Genomic DNA, 22,170 nt, shown 5'->3' on the forward strand with positions numbered 1-22,170 from the left:
TTATGGATCAAGAACATGACAGTTGATTATAAATCTCTATTTCTGTTTATCACATTTATCCAGCTGCAGCAAAATTATATTAAACATGAACAATGTAATGGGAAAGATCATCTCTAATTAAATGACCAAAGACTCTGGCTTGAATGAGTGATCCCATATAAATGAAGAAACTAATTGAACTGAAGCATACAGCTGAACTGCAACAAAAGAATGAGTAAATATTAACATATCTGCATATATTAATTTGGCTCTCTCAAAGCAACAAGGTAAGTAATTCTTACCATCCTTGTACTTAAGCAAACATATATTCAACAGATCAGGAAAAAGGACAGGAAAACAAAGAAATGAAAATATTAATCATTAGTTTCTTGGCTAAGATAGTTGTGCTCTTTAATTGCAAAATCCCAGGTCCAGTTGCAGCAGTTTTTCTTCTTAAACATATATTTACTAGAGTTTTTCCATTTTACAAATAATGTAAAACACCCTCAAAACTGGTACCGTACAGCGTGCTCATTTCTCCATATATAAATATAGAAAAAACAGTACGAAACCAGTGTGTTCAATATATATACCCAGTGCTTCCACAGAGACAAAAAAAAGAGGACAAGTGACAGGATGGGGAAAAAAAGGATAAAAGCATGGAAACATGGTGTATACCATTGCATAGAACATATTAAAGGCGTAGCCTATAGAAATCCTTGTAGGAGTAAGCCAGACATTTTGGAATCTGCATGTTTGAGAAGGTATAGGGATCCTATATCTTCCAGAACAGATTAGGAATTCCATTGGAACATATTCCATAAGAATTTTATGCCAATTTTGAAGAGGAGACTTATCGCTAATCCAGGAGCAAAGGATATTCTTCTGTGCTGTAAGATATTAAAATCAGGCACGATGGCACAGTGGTTAACATTGCTGCCTCACAACACCAGGGACCCAGGTTCGATTCCCAGCTTGGATTACTGTCTGTGTGGGTTCCCTCTGGTTCCCTCCCACAGTCCAAAGATATGCAGGTTAGATGAATTGGTCATGTTAAATTCTCCCTGAGTGTACCCGAACAGGTGCCAGAGTGTGGCGACTAGGGGGTTTTCACAGTAACTTCATTGCAGTGTGAATGTAAGCCTACTTGTGACTAATAAATAAACTTTAACTTTTCAGAGTCATGCCAAGGGTAGCCTTCCCACAATCGCTCCCCGCAACCTCACTCACGAACATTGTCCTTCGTTTCCTGTGCCAGTTTCAGCAACTTTCATCTTTCCACCAGATCGGTATTCCTTCTCTGCCTCTCTAGCCTCCATACCCCCTGGTGCCCCACTCTGGGACTGATTGATCTCTTCAGCTTCTAGTACACCCTGTGCCCCACTCTGGGGCTGAACTCTCTGGCCTCCACAACATCCAATGGCCAGCTCTGGGACTGACCTCTTCGGCCTCCAATAGACCCTGTGTCCTGCTCTGGGACTGACCTCTTCGAATTCTACTACATCCGCCTTCCCCCTCCCACCCCCTCCAGAGCTCTCCAGTCTGGTGCCCCCTCTCCCCACGGACTCCATGGTGGATTGTGGTAACCTCAGTGCTTGCCTCCAATCTCCCCCTCGAAAGTAAGGTTGCCAAGTTCACACTTTTGAAAACCAGTTGTAAACCCCACTGGTGTGGGAAGTTGCAGAGTGGGGGGCGGGGAGGAGTGGGGGTGGTGGTTAGTGGGGACTGTCTGCCACTGATACGATAATGCATTCAAATGAGGTCCCTGACGTTCCTAAGTGTGAACTGTGTTACATCACTGGTGGGGGCTTAGGACAATAGCATCGCGAGATCTCGTTTTTGACAACTCGTAAGATTTTGCACCCATGGTGTGATTTACATCTGCAAAAATCCCAGCCAATGTTCTTTCAATTCACTTGTCATTCACCTAATAGCTATTTTTAAATGGTCCTAATGGCTGATTTACTGAATGGGCAGAATGAGGAGGTTGCAGCAGAGCTACTCAAATTAACTGGTCTTCCAAAGTCTGAGTTCACCTTAATGGTCAACAATGGTGATTCTTGAATATGGATTGCTAAAGTAAATTGAGATCGATAGACACGAGGATGGGAAAAGGAGAAAGTTATCATGCTTCATTCCAAGTCACAATGACAATAGGTCACCCACACTATGGCTGGGCTATTCAGAAAACTAGGACAAAAAAAACACCACAGTAAAAGAAATCTCTCTCCTCCCACCTAATTAAAGTACCTGTGTGCTAGATCCTTCTTTTGCCGGGTGAGTATTTTCATTTTAAATGTTAACGCCAATTAGTGATTAACTATTCATTATTAGAATAGGTGCAAAACCTACAAAAAACGAAACAGATTCACCACCAGTAGAAATGTCATATGCTCAGAACACACAGCAGGTTTTAAAAAAAAATCACTGAAAATATGATTTTGTTTAGTCACAAACTTCAACACAAATTGTTCTTAATTAATGACAGAAGTCTTACTGCATCAAAAGGAAATGAAAATTACTAACTTGTTTTTCTTTCACATATGCGATTATCCAATAATCTACTTACTACTTATGAAGAATGCATCCCATAATTTATCTGTTAGTCATTCAGAAACAGGATGCCTTGTGGTGCATTAGTGGCATCCCTACCTCTGAGCCAGAAGCTCTGGGCAGGAGTCTAACTCCAGGACTTGGTAGCCACAGAAGCTGTGTTCCTAAGATGGCTAAACAGGTTGATTATCACCTATGATTTGCCAGCCAGGACCTGCAGAACACAATAGCAAACTACTGCGGTACTTTGCCAAGCACAACCATAGGCCGAAACATGGAAGACAGGGTCATCAATGTCCTCTTAAGGCATTACATAAAAAAGGCAGTAAATACTAAGATTTAAAGAACTGTCAAGCCCCCTGGATTCAGATGTCAACAGCAAAAGTAAACCATCTGCCTCCCTGTCTTATAAAGGAAGCCTGATTGAAAGTATTTTCTTCATATTTTTCAAAACGTCACTGGTATCTCCTTTGCCCAACATTCTACAAATGCAGTAACTGTACTCACATTCTCATCCCCTGATATATCACCTATTATGGCACACCAAGGCTATCAGTGAATTCAAATGATAGAGAAAAGAAAATATTTACAATAGAGATAGCAGGAAACACAGTATAAGGGTGAGCAAATAGTAAAATTTTTAATTATAACTTTTGTGTTGCAATCAGACTAAGTCTTAAACCCAGTAAAGAAAATGGCTGCAACAAACCAAACGCTTCAAATTAATTCTTCATTGGGTTAGAATAGAAATAAGAAACAATGATCTATCACACGAATGAACCTTCATTTCCATAATGCAAGAATGCTAATCAAAGCTACACCAAAATATTTGCTTCAGGTTAATTTATGAAGATCTGCATTTGGGTCATTTTGGGTTTCATGGTGTCTGCCATGGAAGGGAAAAATTATTTTCCACACACATACATCATGTTTTTATTTCCTTGTTATCTTAGTAGTTGGTTTGTGCTAAATGGCTAATTTATTTGAGGTGTGGTACTCAGAATGAAATTGATCTCTACACTCATTTTAAAGTTGCCAACTTTGCTTTGACATGTTCCCAGAAATTTGATCAAATGACATTCAATCACACAAAACCACTTCTAATGCTTAAAGATCTGCCATTTGATTGCCTAATATTTGCCAAAACATTTATTTTATTTACCTGTATTAAGTATCTCAACATCACCAAGTGCTGAGTAAAATATTTGATCTTTTGTTTTAAAGTGAGATGAATAACATAATTTATAAATCAAAGAAACAACATAAAAGAATTGAAGATTTCAGGGGAATTAATGTTTAAATATGAAGTATTGCTGTGGTATTTTTACAGCATTAACTGCAATAAAAAAGTGAGAACCTTTGGTTCAGCAAAAACATCATTGATATAAGAAATATCTGATGCAAGTTTGCATACAATTTTAACAACAAAAAACAAGTCTTAAACCAAACCCAATTCAATTCATTAACTCCCACACTCACCACTGAAGCTCAACCATCAGGAAGCTGATCTAATTTCTCACAGAGAAGCATTCAACCTCTGTCATAAAAGAGAATGGCCCAGGTGTTGCTGGTCTAACAGCATTCATTTTTATTAGTAAATATGACTAAGATCAACTTCTATGGTGTACAAATGCGCATTTAAGTGTAAAATTCTGGAAATTTGTGCTTTTCTCCTTCCTTTCTTCCTCTTTCTTGCCCACTTCTTTTTTATTTTTGTTTTCTTCGCTCCAGTTTGTACTTTTCTCTGTTATCTCCCTCCTCCAGTTTATGGTGCTCTCTCTCTCTTTACCTCTCCTCCCCCAGTTTGCGTGTTGCCCTTTCTCAGAGATACCCTGATCCTCCACAGCAATTGTCACAGGTATATAATCAACACATAAACTATCATTAAGGCATGAACTTTTGCTATTCAGGTGTGTCCATAATCTCCTTTTTATGACCCAATCTTTATCTCACTTTCTATATTATAATTTAAAATCCTGATTTTGATTTGATTTGAGGAATCTTCAATCTGATCTGCTTTCTTACGGATAACATTTGCACAGGCAGAACAGGTTCCCTATAAAAGGAGTTAAAATCAAACTGATGTTGGAAAAGTAGAAAGTTTAGTTATTAGTCACAAGTAGGCTTACATTAATACTGCAATGAAGTTACTGTGAAAATTCTCTAGTCACTGCACTCCTGCACCTGTTCAGGTACACTGAGGGAGAATTTAGCACGGCCAATGCACCTAAATAGCACATCTTTAGAACTGTGGGAGAAAACTGGAGCACCTGGAGGAAACCCATGCAGGCACTGGGAGAACATGCACTCTCCACCCAGAGTGACCTAAGCCAGCAATTGAACCCAGGTCCCTGGCATTATGAGGCAGTAATGCTAACTGCTGAGCCATCATACTGCCCCATGCCGGAAGTGTGTGACCTAGAGCACAGTAAAGTTTTGTGGGCGTTTTTTATTGATATGCTGGCAAGTAACATCCGTTGCTGCTGACGATAAAATCTAAGCCTTTATCCAACTGTATATTACAGGCTAAAACGAACTCTCCCTTACTCCAGTTTATTTTAACCGCTCTATTTCCCTACCTCAATTAGTTTTTGCGCGTCTCTCTCTCCTTCCCCTTTGGTCTGTTTTTCTCTCATATTCCTCTTTCCCCCTCACTACATATTACTGTCTCTTTCAGCTTGTGTTTTTCTCTCTCTCTTCTTCCCATTTTGTGTATTTCTCTCTTCCTCACAGTTTATGATTTCCTTTTTACCCCATCCTTTTCTCACTCGTTTGTATTTTTCTTTCACCCCACAGTTTGTACTGTTTCTTTCATCCCCCATTTTGATTTCATCCGTACCTCTCCCTTCTCCAGTTGATGTTGCGCGCTCTCTATCTATCTCTCTCTCTTTCTTTGCCTTTCCCTGCCTTCGTTTATATTGCCCTTTCTCCCTCACTTAGGTGCTGTGTCAGGATTCAGAGATTCCTGAGGTTTTCATGGAGTCATCTTAACAACTGGCAAAGAAGAAATATATTCAGAGCAGTGGATGGATCAGCAAGGCCCACACAACACCTCCCATTCTTTGCAGCTGAACCTTGGTTCACAAATCATACAGGGTCAGTGAGGGAATCCAACAGGTTAGCTCATCCCTGTATTTATACATTTAGTAACAAACGAAATCTTAACGCACTCAAACCCATTAGCTTCCAGAATTAAAAGCAAGCCCAAAGTCAGTTAAAGATGTCTTTATGCAACAGGTGGTTAGGACCTGGAATGCACTCTTCCTGAGAGGGTGGAGGAGGCAGGTTCGGTATTAACATTTAAATGGGATAAAAGTTGCTAGCACAGGCACAGTGGGCTGAATGGCCCCCGTTCTGATAATTTGGAGTCAATCATCACCCTCCACCAGCAGCCCCTCACCCGGCCAGCCCGGAGGACGGTCTCCAGCTCCGGCCGGTGGGGAGGCCGGACCCGCACCCGGGGCTGGCTTTGCACTCGATCGCCGCGGCTGCCCTCACCTGGTCTGCCTCCACAGGAAGGTCTGGACGGGGAGGGGGATGCCCCGGCCGCACTCCCGCTCCGCGTCCTCGGAGCTCTTGCGCTTCACCATGGCCCGCTTTCCCCGGGCCGGGCCGGGCACCTCCTGCCTGAGCGGCCGCTTCCTCCGGATTCAGCACCAGCGGCGCTGGACAGCTCCCTCCCCGGCCCACCTGTCAATCAACCAGCGCCTGCACACACACTGAGAGCTGCTCAGGAGGCAGCCCGCAGTATACACATCACATTGCATTCAAAATCCGGGCAGGGTTATGATAATAGGCAAAAAAACAGAAATGCCACACGCTTTGTAGAATTTGCCATCCACGGATATGTTTTTCAAATGCGTCACACACACACACACACCGCGCAGGGATATTAATTGCTATACAGTGATGTCACCTAACTGAATTACTGGCTTTTTATTTCTATTGCATTGTTAACCAAAAGATTTTGTATTTGCAGCAGTAGCAGTGCTCTCCTTTGGGTGGCTGGGGCTGTCTTCGTGAGGTGATTGCACTGCAGTGAATTTTTTTTTTATTCGTTCACGGGACATGAACAGGTTGGCCAATATTTATTGTCCATCCCCAGTTGCCCTTGAACTGAGCGGCTTGCTAGGCCATTTCAAAGAGCCCTTGAGAGTCAACCACATTTCTGTGGCTCTGGAGCCACATTTAGGCTGCTCCAGGTAAGGACAACAGACTTCATTCCCCGAAGGACATTACTGAACCAGAGGGGTTTTTCCAACAATCATAGAACTTGGAAACATAGAACAGTACAGGCCCTTCGGCCCTCAATGTTGTGCCGAGCTATGTCCAATCACAAGATCAAGCTATCCCACTCCCTATCATTCCGCTGTGCTCCATGTGCCTATCCAATAACCGCCTGAAAGTTCCTACAGTGTCCGACTCCACTATCACAGCAGGCAGTGCATTCCACACCCCAACCACTCTCTGAGTGAAGAATCTACCTCGGACATCCCTCCTATATCTCCCACCGTGAGCCTTATAGTTATGCCCCCTAGTAACAGCTACATCTACCCGAGGAAATAGTCTCTGCAAATCGACAATGGTTTCACAATCATCAGTAGGTTCTTAGTTCCAGATTTTTTTAAAAAATTCAAATTCTACCATTTGCTGTGGTGGGATTCAAACCCAGGACCCCAGAACATTTGCTGAGTTTCTGGATTAATAGTCTAGTGATAATATCACTAGGCCATCTCTATTTCTATCCATACAAGTGGGCAAAGAAAGCTCCTGCTGATACCACCTACCACCCTCCGCCTCTTCCAAACCCCACACCACCTTCAAGTTGGTGAATTCTGCCAGGATGTGTGCACCACTAGAAGTGAACGCAAGGTCAGTATTAGTTTAACCAAACTCCTTAGATCAGCCAAGCAAAAATGACTCCTATTGCCAGTCCTCCAAAAATAAATTAAAATCGACCATCTTCCCCACCCCCCATTCCTTCTCAACATGGAACGCAGTTGACTGAGATCTGGATGTTGCCTGCGATGGAACATCTGAGCTATGAAGAGAGTCTGAATAGGTTTGGGTTGTTTTCTCTAGAGCAGAGCAGGCTGGGGAAAGGAGAGGGACATGATTTAGGTGTATAGAATTATGAGGGGTATGGACTGGATGGATAGGAAGCAGCTGTTCTCCTGAGTTGAAGGGTCAGTCACAAGGGGGCATAATTTAAGGTGAGGGGCAGGAGGTTTAGAGAGAATTTGAGGAAAATTGTTTTCACCCAGAGGGTAGTGGAAGTCTGGAAGCCACTGCCTTGGAGGTAGTCAAGATGGAAAAACTTACAACACTTGAAATATCACAACGTTCAAGGATATGGGCCAAGTGCTGGAAAGTGGGATGAATGTAGGTTAGTGTAGCTTTCTCCGTACAGTCACAATGAGCCAAAGGTCCTCTTCTGGACTGTATGACCCTATGAAGTTGATGGTGGCAAGGAAGTGGGAGTCCATCAGCATTAAAAGTGCAGCCAAATCAAAAACAGTTGAAAACTACTGTTAATATTGATGTCACTATTCAGTAAGCACCAGTGCTGATTTAATATGACAACAAAATAGATAGTAAGGGTATTTTCCTAAAGGTTTTTTTGTTCAACTGTGTCAGGATAGGTTAGGACTTCATTCCCTGGAGTGTAGAAGGATGAGGGGAGATTTGATAGAGGTGTATAAGATTTTGGTGGGTGTAGATAGAGTGACTACAAGCAGGCTTTTTCTACTGAGGCTAGAGGAGAAAAAAAAAAGAGGGCATGGGTTAAGGGTGAAAGGAGAAAAGTTTAAAGGGAATATTGGGGGGGATTCTTCACGTAGAGAGTGGTGGGAGTGTGGAATGAGCTGCCGGATATAGTGGTAAATGCGGGTCACTTTTAACATTTATGAAAAACTTGGACAGGTTCATGGATGGGAGGGGTGTGGAGGGATATGGTCCAAGTGCAGGTCAGTGGGACTAGGCAAAAAATAGTTCGGCACAGACAAGGAGGGCTAAAAGGCCTGTTTCTGAGCTGTAATTTTCTGTGGTTCTATGTATGAGCACATATAAATGATTGGGGGAGATCTCCTCAACATTCTGAATAATTAGAATGAAATAGAACCATAGAATCAAATCCCTACAGTGCATAAGGAGGCTATTCAGTCCTTCCCATCTGCAACAACTCTCCGAAAGAGCATATTACCTAGCCCACAGCCCCGCCCTATCCTGTCACCCTGTGCATTTAGCATGGCTATTCCACCTACCCTATACATCCTTGGACACAAAGGGGCAATTTAGCATAGCCAGTCCACCTAACCTGCACATCTTTGGACTGTGAGAGGAAACTGGAGCACCTGCAGGTAAACCCTTGCAGGCACAGGGCGAATGAGCAAAGTCTACACAGTCACCCAAGCTCATACTCAAAATCTGGTACCTGGTGCTGTGAGTCAACAGTGTGAATTACTGTGTCACCATGCTGCATCATAACAGAAAGGAATGATGTGATCGGTCTCTTATTCCCTCAGACTATGATTGAAACAGAAATACAACAACTGAGGAAGCTGTGGTGTACCAAAGGTTAGAAACAAGGCAAGAAAGGAAGCACAACATTGGAAATAATATACAGACATCACAGGAAAGGATAGAAAGTACAAATATGAGAATAAGTCAGCAGGTAATTCTAGATGCCACAAAAGTATTAAAAGGACAAAACTAAAGGCTCTGTATCTAAATGCATGTGACATTTGAAACAAAACAAGTGAACTGAAAGCACAAATAGAAACTAATAAGTATTATATGATAACTATTACAGAGACACGGCTACAGGATGACATAGATTAGGACATGAATATTGAGGGGTATGTGAAGTTAAGGAAAAATGCAGAGGTAGCTCTATTAATTAATAATGTTATCTTAGTGCATTAGAAAAGCTAAGTTGAGGAAATGAGAATGTAGAAGCAGTTTGGGTTGAGATAAGAAATTATAAAGGCAAGAAGTCACTGTGGGAGTGGTGTAGAGGCCCCCCTAATTGTAACCACACAGTAGGAAAATAGATAAAAAATAATGGGAATTGGCAGAAAGGTATGATGATAATCATGGGGGAACTTTAACATGCATATAGATTGGAAAAATCAGATTGGCAAAATTAGTGTAGATGAGGAGTTCTTAGAATGTTTTGGGGATAGTTACTTAGAACAGCAAGTTCTGGTGCCAACCAGAGAATAGTCTATGCCACACCTGGTGTTATACAGTAAGATAGGATTAATTAATCACCTCATAGTAAGAGTTTCTTTGATCTTCCTGTAAGAAGAGTTTATAAAGTAAGTGTTGGTCCTTTGAAAAATGTGTCTGGATAATTGATAATGGAAAACAGAACTATGGCAGATGAACTAAACAGCTATTTTGCACTGGTCTTAACTAACTTCCCAGAAATAGCTACAAATCTGGAAATAGTAGGGAGGAAAGAACTCGAAGATTACAATCACCAGGGAAGTAATATTAAGCAAATTGTTGTGTCTGAAAGCTGACAAATCCCCAGGTCCACCCTAAGCTCTTGAAAAAAGTGGCTAATGATTGAGTTGATACATTGGTATTAGTTTTCCAAAATTCCCTAGATTTGGGAAGGTTCCATTAGATTGGAAGATATTTGATTTGATTTGATTTATTGTCAAATATATTAACATACAGTGAAAGTATTGATTCTTGCATGCTGTACAGACAAAATGTACTGTTCATAGAGAAGGAAATGAGAGAATGCAGAATGTAGTGTTACAGTCATAGCTAGGGTGTAGAGAAAAATCAGATAGCAAATGTTCATAAAGGGAGACAGAAAGCAGGAGACTACAGGCCAGTTAGTTAACATTTGTCATAGGGGTATGTTATAAGCTATTATAAATGATGTTATTACAGGGCATTTGGAAAATTTCAAGGCAAGCAGGCAGACTCATCTTTGTTTTGTGAAAGGGAAATCTTGTTTAACCATTTTATTGGAGTTCTTTGAAGAGGTCATATATGCTGTGGATAAAGGTAAACTGATGAATGTACTGTAAATAGATTTCCAGAAGATATTTCACAAGGTGTCACATCAAAAGTTATTATGTAAAATTTAAGTGAAATATTGTGGATGCTGGAATCTGAAACAAAAACAGAAAATGTTGGAAAAGCTCAGCAGGGTTGACAGTATTTCTGGGAGAGAATAGAGCCAACTTTTCAAGTCTAGATGACTTTAAGCCAGAGCTGATGGTGTATATGGTGTAGGGGCTAACTGATTGGCTAGCTAACAGGAAAAAACGTTCACATTCTGGTTGGCAGGGTGTGATGAATGGTGTGCCATAGGGATCAGTGTTGGGACCTCAACCTTTTACAATTTCTATGATTGACTTGGACTGAGGATGTGGTTGTTAAATTTGTTGACAACACAAAATAGGTAGGAAAGTAAAAATTGAGAACAGGATGCAAGTAATTAGAAAAGCTAATAAAATGCTACTTTTTATTATAAGGGGAATTGTTACAAAAGCTGGGAAGTTATGCTTCAACTGTACAGGGCATTGGTGAGACCACATCTGGAGTAGTGTGTGCAGTATTGGTCTCCATATCTAAGATGTAAATGCATTAGATCACAGAAGACATAGAAGCAGAAGTAGGCCATTTGGCCCATTGGATCTGCTACCTTCTTAGAAGCAAGTTAAAGAAGTTTTACTAACTAATACAAGGAATGGTTGTCTTCTGGGGTGAGGTTGGAGAGTTTAGAAGCTGATATGATTGAAACCTTTCTGATCCTGAGGGCTACTGACAGAGTGGAGTGGATGTTTCCTCCTGTCAGTGAATCTATAACCAGGGGTCACTGTTCAAATATTAGATATCACACATTTAAGACAGAGATAAGGAGAAATTATTTTCTCAGAAGGTCATGAGTGTTTGGAACTTTATCCTTCAAATAACATTGGAAGTAGAATCTTTAAGTATTTTCAGGATTCAACCAACTAGGTTCTGATCAACAAGGGGGTGAAAGGTTATTGAGGATTGGCAGGAATGTGTGGTTGACGTTACAGTCAGATCAGCCATGATCTTATTGAATGGCTGTGTAGGCTCAAAGGGCTGAGTGGCCTACTTCTGCTCTTAATCTGTAAGTTCATAGATAATGCATTTGACCAAGTTTGGCATCAAGGAGTTATAGGAAAACTGGAATCCATTGAAACTGGGGGAAAACAGTCCACTGGTTGGAGTCATACATAGCAGAAAGTTGAAGGCCAGTGATCTCAGTGCCTGGACATCACTGCAGGAGTTCCTGCAGGGTGGTACCCTAGGCCCAGTCATCTTCAACTAGTTCATCAATGACCTACCATCAAAAGTTCAGACATGGGGATGATCACTGATGTTTGCACAATATTCACTATCACTCTCAATTCCTCTGATACTTATGCACACATGAGCAGAAAGACCTGGACAACATTCAGTGTTACAATAATGATGTTTATAAGGTTATGTTTTGGGATTGTAATTTATAGTAAAATGAAGGAGCCATGAGACAGATTCTGAAGTCTGCCTGACAGCAAGATTGGGTGGTTTGATTGTTAGAGAATCAAAGGGAACCAGGATTGTTTTACTGGGAAGATGCAAAATGTTTGCTCGTAGAGTCTATGGAAACAGCCTGTGCATTAACAGGGCATAGACCGGGAGTCACTAAAGTCCCGGAAGAGTATTGAGTATCAAATTGTAAACAGTTGTGTTTTAAACAGTGCATTTAGTTCAGACATGAAAGAGAGTTGAGCTCTCAACGACAGCTAATCAGCATCTCTACAACATCTTGTAAAGTCCATGTGACTCACGTTGCCATGGTGATGGACTTTTAGATGGTAACGCTACAGAGAAAGCCACTGTGATATCGGGTTGCTGATTTTTCCAAAATATCACACTCAGAAATCTCTGCTAGGGTTGGGAGAAACGGTTAGAAGCAGTAAGTTCACCATGCCTAAATGTGGGAAACTACCATCCTGGGCTTATTGATAATCACATGAAATTGGAATTTCAGAATGGTAATCAGCCTCGCGCCGATTTCCAGCACAAGGCCTGGGAAACTCATGATCGGCTGGATGCCAGACGCGATTCCTGTACACGCTCACCACTCGAGCAGCACAGCAGGCTGGGAGAACCACCTTTTTATTTCTAATGTTTGCCAATACAAATATGTATCCCTTAAAACTTACCTTGTTATCTTAACCCTTTTAGAATCTTTTCTGAATCTTGAACACAATGCAAAAAATGACTAAAAGATTAGGAAGAAGTGAGAAATTAAGGGTATAAGAAAATGCAAACTAGAAATACAAGAGTTAGAGTTATAATAAAAAATATGAAGAGTTTCTGCAGTTATTTAAAAAAAACAAAAAAAGTACAATAAGTAATGATCCTTGAAAGGGAATGAGGAATTATTACTTGAAAATAAGGAAATGGCAGATAAATTGAACAAATATTTTCCATCTGTGTTCATTATGTAGGATACAAACAACATCTTAGAAATAATTGTGAATTAGGTTGTGAAAGGGAGAAAGCAACTTAAAACAATTACAATCACCAGTAAAATGGATACTGATATAATTATTTGAAACAAAAGCAGACAAGTTCCTAGATTTAAACAAATTAATTTATGGGATGAGGGCACCACCAGCTGGACCAGCATTGTCCATCCCTAGTTACCCTAGAGAAAGTGGGGGCGAGTTGCCTTTTTGAACCACTGCAGTTCCTGAGGTATAGGTAAACCCACGTGCTGTTAGGGAAGGAGTTCTTGGAGTTTGACCCAGCAACAGTGAAGGAACGGTGATATATTTCCAAATCAGGATAGTGAGTGATTTGGAGGGGAACCTGATGGTGTTCCCAGGTGTCTGCTATTCTTGTCCTTCTAGATGGTAGTGGATGTGGCCTGGAAGGTGCTGTCTGAAGAACCTTGGTGAGTTACTGCAGTGCATTTTGTAGAAGGCACAAACAGCTGCTACTGTTCATTGGTGGTGGAGGGATTGAATGTTTGTAGATGTGGTACCAATTAATTGGGCTGCTTTGTCCTGGATGGTGTCAAGTTTCTTGAGTGTTGTTGGAGCTGCACTCATCCAGGCAAGTGGAGAGTATTCTGACATGTGCCTTGTAGGTGGTGGACAGGCTTTGGGAAATCAGGAGGTGAGTTAGTCATGACAAGATTCCTAGCTTTTGACCTGCCACAGTATTTATCAATGACCTCCAGTTCAATTTCTGAACAATAAAAATGCCCAGGACAATGGGGGATTCGGTGATGGCAATGCTATTGAATGTCAAGGGGCAATGGTTAGTTAGATCTTATCTTGTTGGAGATGGTCATTGCCTGGCACTTGTGTGGCACAAGTGTTATCTGCCACTTGTCAGCCCAAGCCTGAATATTGTCCAGGTCTTGCTGCTTTGGGCATCAACTGCTTCAATAGCTGAGGAGTTGTGAATGATACTGAACATTATGCAGTGATATTGAATATCCTCACTTCTGACCTTAAGGTCACTGATGAAACAGCTGAATGAAGATGGCTGGGTCTATGACGCTACCCTGCGGAATTCCTGCAGTAATATCTTGGAGCTGAGGTGATTGACCCGATCCTGATGGACCTCATCTTAGGCTCTTAAAATAAGTGGCTGCTGAAATAATAGATTTTCCAAACTTCCTCAGATTCTGGAAAGTTCCCCATCAGATTGGAAAATAATAAATGTGACTCTTCTATTCAAGAGAGAAAGGCAGAAAGCATGACACTGCAGGCCAGTTAGTTTAACATCTGTCAGAGAGAGATTGATAGAATAGATTATTAAGATAATTATAGTGAGGCATTTAGAAAATCTCAAAGCAATCTGATAGTCAACTTGGCTTTGTGAAAATGGGAAAATTTATTGAGCTTCCTGGAAAAAGTAACAAACAACATGAATAAAGGAGAACCTGCAAATGTGCTGTAGTGAATTTCTAGGAAGTATTTGACAAGGTGCTACATCAAAGATTGTTATACAAGAGTTCACGATGTTTCAGCAAGGACAGAAGATTGGTTCGTCAACAGGACACAGTAGGGAAAATGGGTCTTTTTCGAGTTGGCAAGTGTGACAAGTGGTGTGCCACAGCAATCAGTGCCCGGCACTCAACATTTTACAATTTATATCAATGATTTGGATAAAGGGGCCAAATGTACAGTTGCTAACTTTGTTTACGACATAAAGATTGGTAAGAACATATGTAGTGAAATGAGCATAAGGAGCCTGCAAAGAGACATAGAGAAAGTGAGTTGGCACAAATTTGGCAGATGGAGTAAAGTGTGGAATTTTACAGCCCTGTTGTGACAAGGCTGGGGAGGGGAAATGTGCTGATTTGTTCAAATGTCTATTGATTTCAGCAGTACTGGAAGATTCTGCTGAAGGGTCATAAAATTCCACTGATAATGTGGGGAAAATACGAACTTGTCCACTTCAGCAGGAAGAATAGAAATGCCACGTATTACTTAATTGGAGACTGCAGAACTCCTGAAGTCCGGAGGCATTTGGGTATCTTGGTGCATGATTCAGGAGAAGTTAGTATGCAGGTGTAATAAGTGATTAGGAAGGCAAATGGAATATTGCTGTTTATTGCAAGGTAAATGGTATACAGAAAGAGGGACGTTTTGCAAATTGTACAGGGCATTGGTTAAACAATATCTCTAGTACTCTGTGCAATTTTGATCTCCTTACTTAGTAAGTAACATAAATGTGTTTGAAACAGTTCAGAGAAAGTTCACTTGACTGATTCCTGGGACAGGGAGTTAGAAAAGATTGGAAAACTCCATTGAAGTTTAGAAAATTGAGAGGTAAATTTCTTGAAACATACAAGATCCTAAGGTGGATACTGAAAGGATGTTACCACTTGTGGGGGAAGCTAGGAAACAGTTTAAAAATAAGGGCTTTCTCATTTAAGACTTACATGAGAAGATTTTCTTTGAGGGTCGTGAATCTTTGGAACTGTCTTTCAAACTTTAAAGCAGGGGTGGATTGATTCTTGATTATCCAGGGAATTAAAATTTATCTGGAATAGGTGAAATATGAAGTTGAGGCCACAATCCAATAAGTCATGGCGTTATTGAAGGGCAGAACAGGCTCGAGGGGTTGAATAGCTGACTCTTGTTCTTACTTCATGTGTACATATGCCAGAGCACAGCTTTCCATCCAGCTCGTCTGTGCACTCATTCTGGGGTTAATGGTCAAACCCCCAGAACTCACATCAACCCAGATGAAAATTCCAACTTCTGGGGAACGATCTCCTTGGTAACATTTGCAGAGCTGTAAAATCTCTTGATCCAGGAGCGAAGTCCAAGTCTGCGTGTCTCAGTGAAGATACCTCATTGGTTGGAGAGCCTTGCTGCTCCTTGTCCTGCATTCAAACAGCGCAGATCCCCTATTGCTGGTGCTGCAACAGAACAGATGCCGAATTTGTAGAAATCTCCACGACATTCCCACAGAAAACCTGTGGGCAATTGTACACAGGTGGAAGTTGAAAACTATTTTTCACTGCAAGTAAAATTTAGCCATTGTTAAAACTAAATTGTGTTATTACACAAAAAAGTTTGCTCCGTGTACAGAAATGTGCAAAAGTTAAAAACATAAGCTTTGTGACTGGCAACAACATTAATACAAAGCATCTATTTCCTCCCCTCTCCCCATTGCTACCACCATATGTCCTCTGGTCATTTACCCCATGACAACAATAACCACCATTAGATCCAATGCTGCTGGAAGTGTTAAGTGCCCTTAAGATGTTATAGGTAATGTTATACCTTTTGTAATTAACTTTAATAGCAATGGCGAATTAATTATTTCATAAAGATGGTTGTTTTAAGTACGGATTGTATAAGTGTGCAGATCATAATTAAAATTTTACAATATTAATTTTCAAAGTTTTTTTGACTTTTGTTAAAAACCTTGATTGTAACACTGACCTTAATGAGAAAGAATGTAAAAATGGTCAAAAATTGTGATCAAAATTATTTGAGTTGCTGATTGGATCCAGTTATAATTTGTTGCATGTTAATAAATAAGAATTTTCAACCAAGGGCTGACCCAGAAAATATAAACTGACGTACAGTACAGTGTAAAATGTAACACAGGAATTTGAATAGACAACAAGAAATCTATACTGTTTTATACTACATTACCAACAAACCACCTGTTTCTCTGCTTATAGTAAGTCCTTGTGTCTTACACTGCTAAGGCTTCAAGGCTGGTGTGAATTCTGTATTTTAACAAAGCAAGAACGCCGACAGATAATTTCTTTCCCATCCAGGAATCTCCAGGTATACCAGCAGTAAGTTTTGGCTTAATAAAGGTTTAAGATTTACGTGAGGAAAGCAAATTTGGTTAAAAAGAGAACTGTCAGAAACACAGATCTGAGAGTCTTTCATTTGAACCCTGGAGATAAATAAACTAAAGATACCAATAAATAAATTTTTATCAAATGTTGAAGATAATATCAATTTATGTGAATTGAGACATAAGGGCTTTGAAATTATGCAATTATTAACATGAAGATGCTTAAATGTATTTATCTAAAATTCCTTTCTTTTATTTCAGCACAGACTTTATTTTCGATTTGTTTTAATCCCATTATATTAAATGGGTTACATGCCACTCCTAAAACATTAGAAAACCAAGATTCAGGTGACCAAGCCACTGCACAAGATACAATGCTGTCTGCACTGCAACCATACAAAGGATTTTAATGAATTAATTTATAATTATTGAAAATTACTCATAAATGAGCGGAGAAAGAAAGGTGGAAGCGGAACGAGTTTGAAGAATTTGCAGAGGCAAGGATAAATTTAGAGGCTGACAATGGAAGGACAAATAATAAGAAACAATCAAGATCACAGTTCTTAGTAAGGGTTCAGAGTGGATGATTCAACATTGAGAATTCTATCTTGAATACAATAGTAGAACAGAATGCAGCATAGAAGGTTCTTTATAGAATAAATTGAGAATTGGAGGAGTTTGATCCAAAAAGCTTTTTATTAAAGAAGGGTGAGTAATTGTATCATCAGTGTGGAAGAAAGCTGAAAAGGAAGTTTCACAAAAATGATAAATGATAACTTTGGAGGAAGATATAAATATTTTCCTCCTTTTGATTAAAGTTGCAATCAGCATTTCTGAAAGCTGATTCTCAGAGGCTGAGATTGAGGATACGGTGCTATCAAGCAGCACTTGCTAAGCAGTAGCCTGCTCAGGTTGGGTTTTGCCAGGGTCACTCAGCTCCTGACCTCATTACAGCCTTGGTTCGAACATGGACCAAAGAGCTGAATTCCACAGATGAAGTGAGAGTGACAGCTCTTGACATCAAGGCCACATTCCACCATCTGCAAGGAACAAGTCAGGAGTGTGATGGAATATTCTCCACTTGCTGGATGGGTGCAACTCCAACAATACTCAAGAAGCTTGATACCATCCGGGACAAAGCAACCCGCTTGATTAGCACCACATTTACAAGTATTCAATCCCTCCAACGCTCAGTACTGGCAGTGTGTACTATCAACAAGATGCACTGCAGCAATTCACCAAAGATCCTTAGGCAGCACCTTCCAAACCCGCAATTACTTCCATCTAGAAGGACAAGGGCAGCAGGTGCATAGGAACACCATCACCTGCAAGTTCCCCTCCAAACCACTCACCATTCTGACTTTGAAATATATCACCGTTCCTTCACAAACGCTGGATTAAAATCCTGGAATTCCCTCCCTAACAGCATTAAGGGACAACCGACAGAATATGGACTGCAGCAATTCAAGAAGACAGCTCACCACCACCTTCTCAAGGGCAACTCAGGATGGGCAATAAATGCTGGCAGCCAGCGACACCCATATCCCATGGATGAATTAAAAAAAATTGGCTCAACCATACAGAACACAACTGGATGAACAATGCTGCATATCTTTCTTTGACTCAATTTGATTTGATTTATTATTGTCACATGTATTAACATAGTGAAAAGTATAATTTCTTGCGCGCTAAACAGACAAAACTACAATTATAAAGAAAACGAGAAAGTGCGGAATGTAGTATTACAGTCATAGCTAGCACCTGTGTCCTGTCTGCTTATAAATGCAAGGAGTGCCACAGTGTGCAAGTTAATGCTTTGCAATATCTGCGAGGAAGAGAAGCTAGAATGCAAATGTGAAATGAAAAATCTCATTATAAAGTCACCAACGTACTGTAAGCAACTTTGGCTTATTTATTTAACTGAACTTTGATTCAATTATCCCTCAAAAGAAATACAATTTGTCAAATGTATTTGTGAAAGTAAATGTAATCTTGGCCTTAGAATTTTTTTCTGGATAGAACATTTTGAACTAGTTTGAGATGAACCTGCGACTGGCTGCCTAATTTCAAGCAATATCCCCAAATTCCCCAGTTTCAAAATAAGAAACACAGAATTTTATTAGCGTCAGATGAGAAGCAGTTTATTCTAGAATCACTCTACAGCAACATACACAAGTGCAAATTTGACTTAAAAACATTTACAAGCTAACACTAGCCAATCCCAAAATATCATTCTGTTTTAACAGACTCCAGAATGACAGGACATGAAACACCTTCTCTAAAGCACATTAAAATTCCACAGCATATACCAGGACATAGTATCTTATTTTGCCCTATTTTTCCCTCATCTATTGTAAAAAGTTGAAGTATTTTTTTTCAAAACCTTGTTGGAGTGTTGTGGCAGGAAATTAAAATCATAACCTCAGACCTTCATTTAATACCTGACTTTCACAAAGTTCCCACTAATTCCTGTTACACAGTATCCTGTATTGTTCATTACAAGTTGTATTTTTAAAATAAAAAAATATGTTTTCAACATATTCAGATAATCTTAAAATACACAATTGTTTTCTACAGCAAAAAGATTAATTTACTTTCCAATGCATTTTTACAGGCTAGTGAAAAAGATGATCTAATTTGGTTAATATTTTGTTAACAACATTGTCCAGTTTGAGTATATTAATAAACATCTGCATGTGCCCTTGGCAGCAGACTGCAACATTGACCATTATTTCAAATACAAATTTTGTCAGCTTTGATATAGTTTATTCAGCTCTGTGAAACAAGGTACTGCCTCTCTACAACCTCAGATTGTATTCTAAACTTCTATCATTCCTTACTTTTAGATATTAATTTTAACTAAAAACTGAGGATAAAATCCATTGAGATGACTTCAGTTCAGAGAAATGTCCTGTATGACTACAGTAATTCTGAACTGAGGTCAACAAATCTGAACAAAAAAATACTCCAACTATATGTTATATGATATATATATATCATAATATACAAATATATATTATAATATATATTAAAAAAAGAACTTTCTTTCATATGCCCCTATTACTTAAATAGGCTTGCCAAATGAAGTAAACAGAAAACAGCGCACACCAAATGCTATTGTGACCCCCTCAGTACATCAAAACTCTACTAAGCGATTGTTTGAAATCTTTTACCTAGCAATACATCAACAAACTTGCATGTGGCACTAAAACAAGGTCATAGCTTTTGGATGTTACAGTAAGCTCTTCATGCTAAATCTTTTGAGAGATAAATCTAACAAGTATAACTGCTAACAGCTACCGTATCCTAAACAGTAAGACCAAGAGGTGCAGAAACACAGATACTGTGAATAAAAGCAGAACTTTCAAGTATATAAGGGATAACACAACTTGCCACATAGGATATCTATTATACTGTATCAAACAGCTGGTAAAACAGAATATGAAAAGTAGGCATATATAGAAATCTAGCAATGAACTGACACATTCTAATCAGATACAAATCCTCAGCATAGGAAATGCATCCTATTTAAAGTAGCTGCATGATAGTTTTGAGCAACCTCATTCCCATTTTTGTTGTAACTTGTACTGTAAAAATGCCAAACACCACGACCTTGTGAACGGGCACAATAACATTGTGTTCATATCACGTTTTGACATTAATACTTCTGCTGCTCAACTTACTAGACTGCTTCTTTCCCGAACTCGAAATCCAGGGATTCTTTACATATATTATTAGTTTCTGGACTTAAATTTTATTCCCATGTAACACAAGTATGCAATAATTTATTCATCCTGCAATAAATATTAAGAATAGATGCCTTCCCTCACCTACGAGGAAAAAGATGCTCAATATTGAATGAGTAACTGGGAATAAAGCATTTCAACTGCTTTCAGAGTACCGATTCATTTCAACAGTACCTTTAGGCATTAAACATTGTATTTGTCATCAGTCCATGCAAGCAGAGCTGAGAAACAACATTTGCTATGTGTGATGTACAGCAGTTGTACCCATTTAAAGCCAGAAACCTGGCATCAATGGAAACAAGATTTTGTTTTTATTCACTACAGTCTCAGGACATGATCAATATTTAATTGAAAGGAATAAACACAATCCCACTCTGAGCTTGTGATGGCTCAAAGCACATGCTACGAACAAACAGTTAAAATTCTTGACAGCAAAATCACAATCCTTGCTTGGCTAATGCAGCAGTAACATCATCAGCAAGTGTTGCAAGTTGTGGTGATTCCATTAAATTGATGCTTCCAGAAGATGAGACATTGCTCAGCCTATGAGGAGTTGTGGCACCAGATCGTCCAGGAGACTGAGTGACTATATCTGCTCCATGGTCCACACGAGCCTTGGCATTCTCACGGAAGCTAAGCTTATGACTTTCAATCTGGTCAGAAAATAAAGAGAACATGCAGATGATTGGTGGAGACACTGGTAGCCAATTATAACTGGTGATAATCCATGATATCATAGTGCAGAAGGAGGCTTTTTGGCCCTTCAAGCTTCCCCCACCCTATCACCATAACCCATGTATCTACCATGGCCAAAACACCTAACCTGCACATCTTTGGGCTGTGAAAGGAAACTGGAGCACCCAGAGCAAACCCATGCAGACACGGGAGAATGTGCAAACATTCACCTAAGGCCAGGATCGAAACTGGTTCTCTGGCACTGTGAGACAGCAGTTATTTTCCAGGTTTCCCACAGATCATCACATGTTGGGATGCAGTTCAATTATCCAGGTGGATCCCTGGCATCCATTAAAGATTAGGATGTATGCCCATGTTTGAATATCAATGCACCGGAGTTCCATCAAGGAATTTGAAGAAACAGTGTGACAGCTAATGACTTTGGCTTTTGCTATGCTCACTTTGTCGACAGGTTTCAAGTGACAGCCAATAACATATAGAGAAACATAATGTATTATTTGATGTTGGATATATTTTTACCAAAGGTTGACCAAAACACGTTCTGCTGGATGTAAAGTAGTGGAAAAAAAAAATGGGGTGCTTTACATTCACAGAAGATAAATGGAAGAAAATAAAAGGTTGCTCGGGACAGAAGTGGGCAGAAGACACTAACTGACTGAAGACATTCTACAAAATATTAATTCCATCGAGCAATAATTGAATTGTCTTTGAGTATATTCTTGTTTGTCCATTTCCATTCTTACCTTTACATTACCACCTCCTGGAGTGTGACGTGTGTTGTCAAGTGAGCCAACCTTAGATTGAGCCTTTTCTTTAAAATCCAGTTTCTGACTTTCAATTCGAATGTGTCCTCCACCTACACAGTTAA

The 22,170-nt window shown here is 39.8% G+C and overlaps 2 protein-coding genes across 13 annotated transcripts in view; both read right to left on the reverse strand.

Annotated features, from left to right (window-relative positions):
- The window catches only part of unc80 (unc-80 homolog (C. elegans)), a 262,012-nt gene extending 255,647 nt beyond the window's left edge, over positions 1 to 6,365 (reverse strand). For all 6 annotated transcript variants that reach the window (XM_080198381.1, XM_080198378.1, XM_080198379.1 and 3 more), the window contains exon 1: positions 6,031 to 6,365. In XM_080198381.1, the coding sequence (XP_080054507.1) occupies positions 6,031 to 6,122 (92 nt within the window). In that variant the 5' untranslated portion in view covers positions 6,123 to 6,365. The remainder of the gene's footprint in view (positions 1 to 6,030) is intronic.
- Positions 6,366 to 18,985: 12,620 nt separating this feature from the next.
- LOC145349822 (microtubule-associated protein 2-like) overlaps positions 18,986 to 22,170 on the reverse strand; it is a 251,261-nt gene continuing 248,076 nt past the window's right edge. For all 7 annotated transcript variants that reach the window (XM_080198387.1, XM_080198386.1, XM_080198388.1 and 4 more), the window contains 2 exons: positions 22,046 to 22,158; positions 18,986 to 21,259 (listed from right to left, as the gene is read on the reverse strand). In XM_080198387.1, coding sequence (XP_080054513.1) covers positions 21,044 to 21,259; positions 22,046 to 22,158 — 329 coding nt within the window. In that variant the 3' untranslated portion in view covers positions 18,986 to 21,043. The remainder of the gene's footprint in view (positions 21,260 to 22,045; positions 22,159 to 22,170) is intronic.

This window comes from Carcharhinus amblyrhynchos, chromosome 11, assembly GCF_965287045.1.
Source record: "Carcharhinus amblyrhynchos chromosome 11, sCarAmb.v2.hapA, whole genome shotgun sequence".
NCBI lineage: Eukaryota > Metazoa > Chordata > Chondrichthyes > Carcharhiniformes > Carcharhinidae > Carcharhinus > Carcharhinus amblyrhynchos.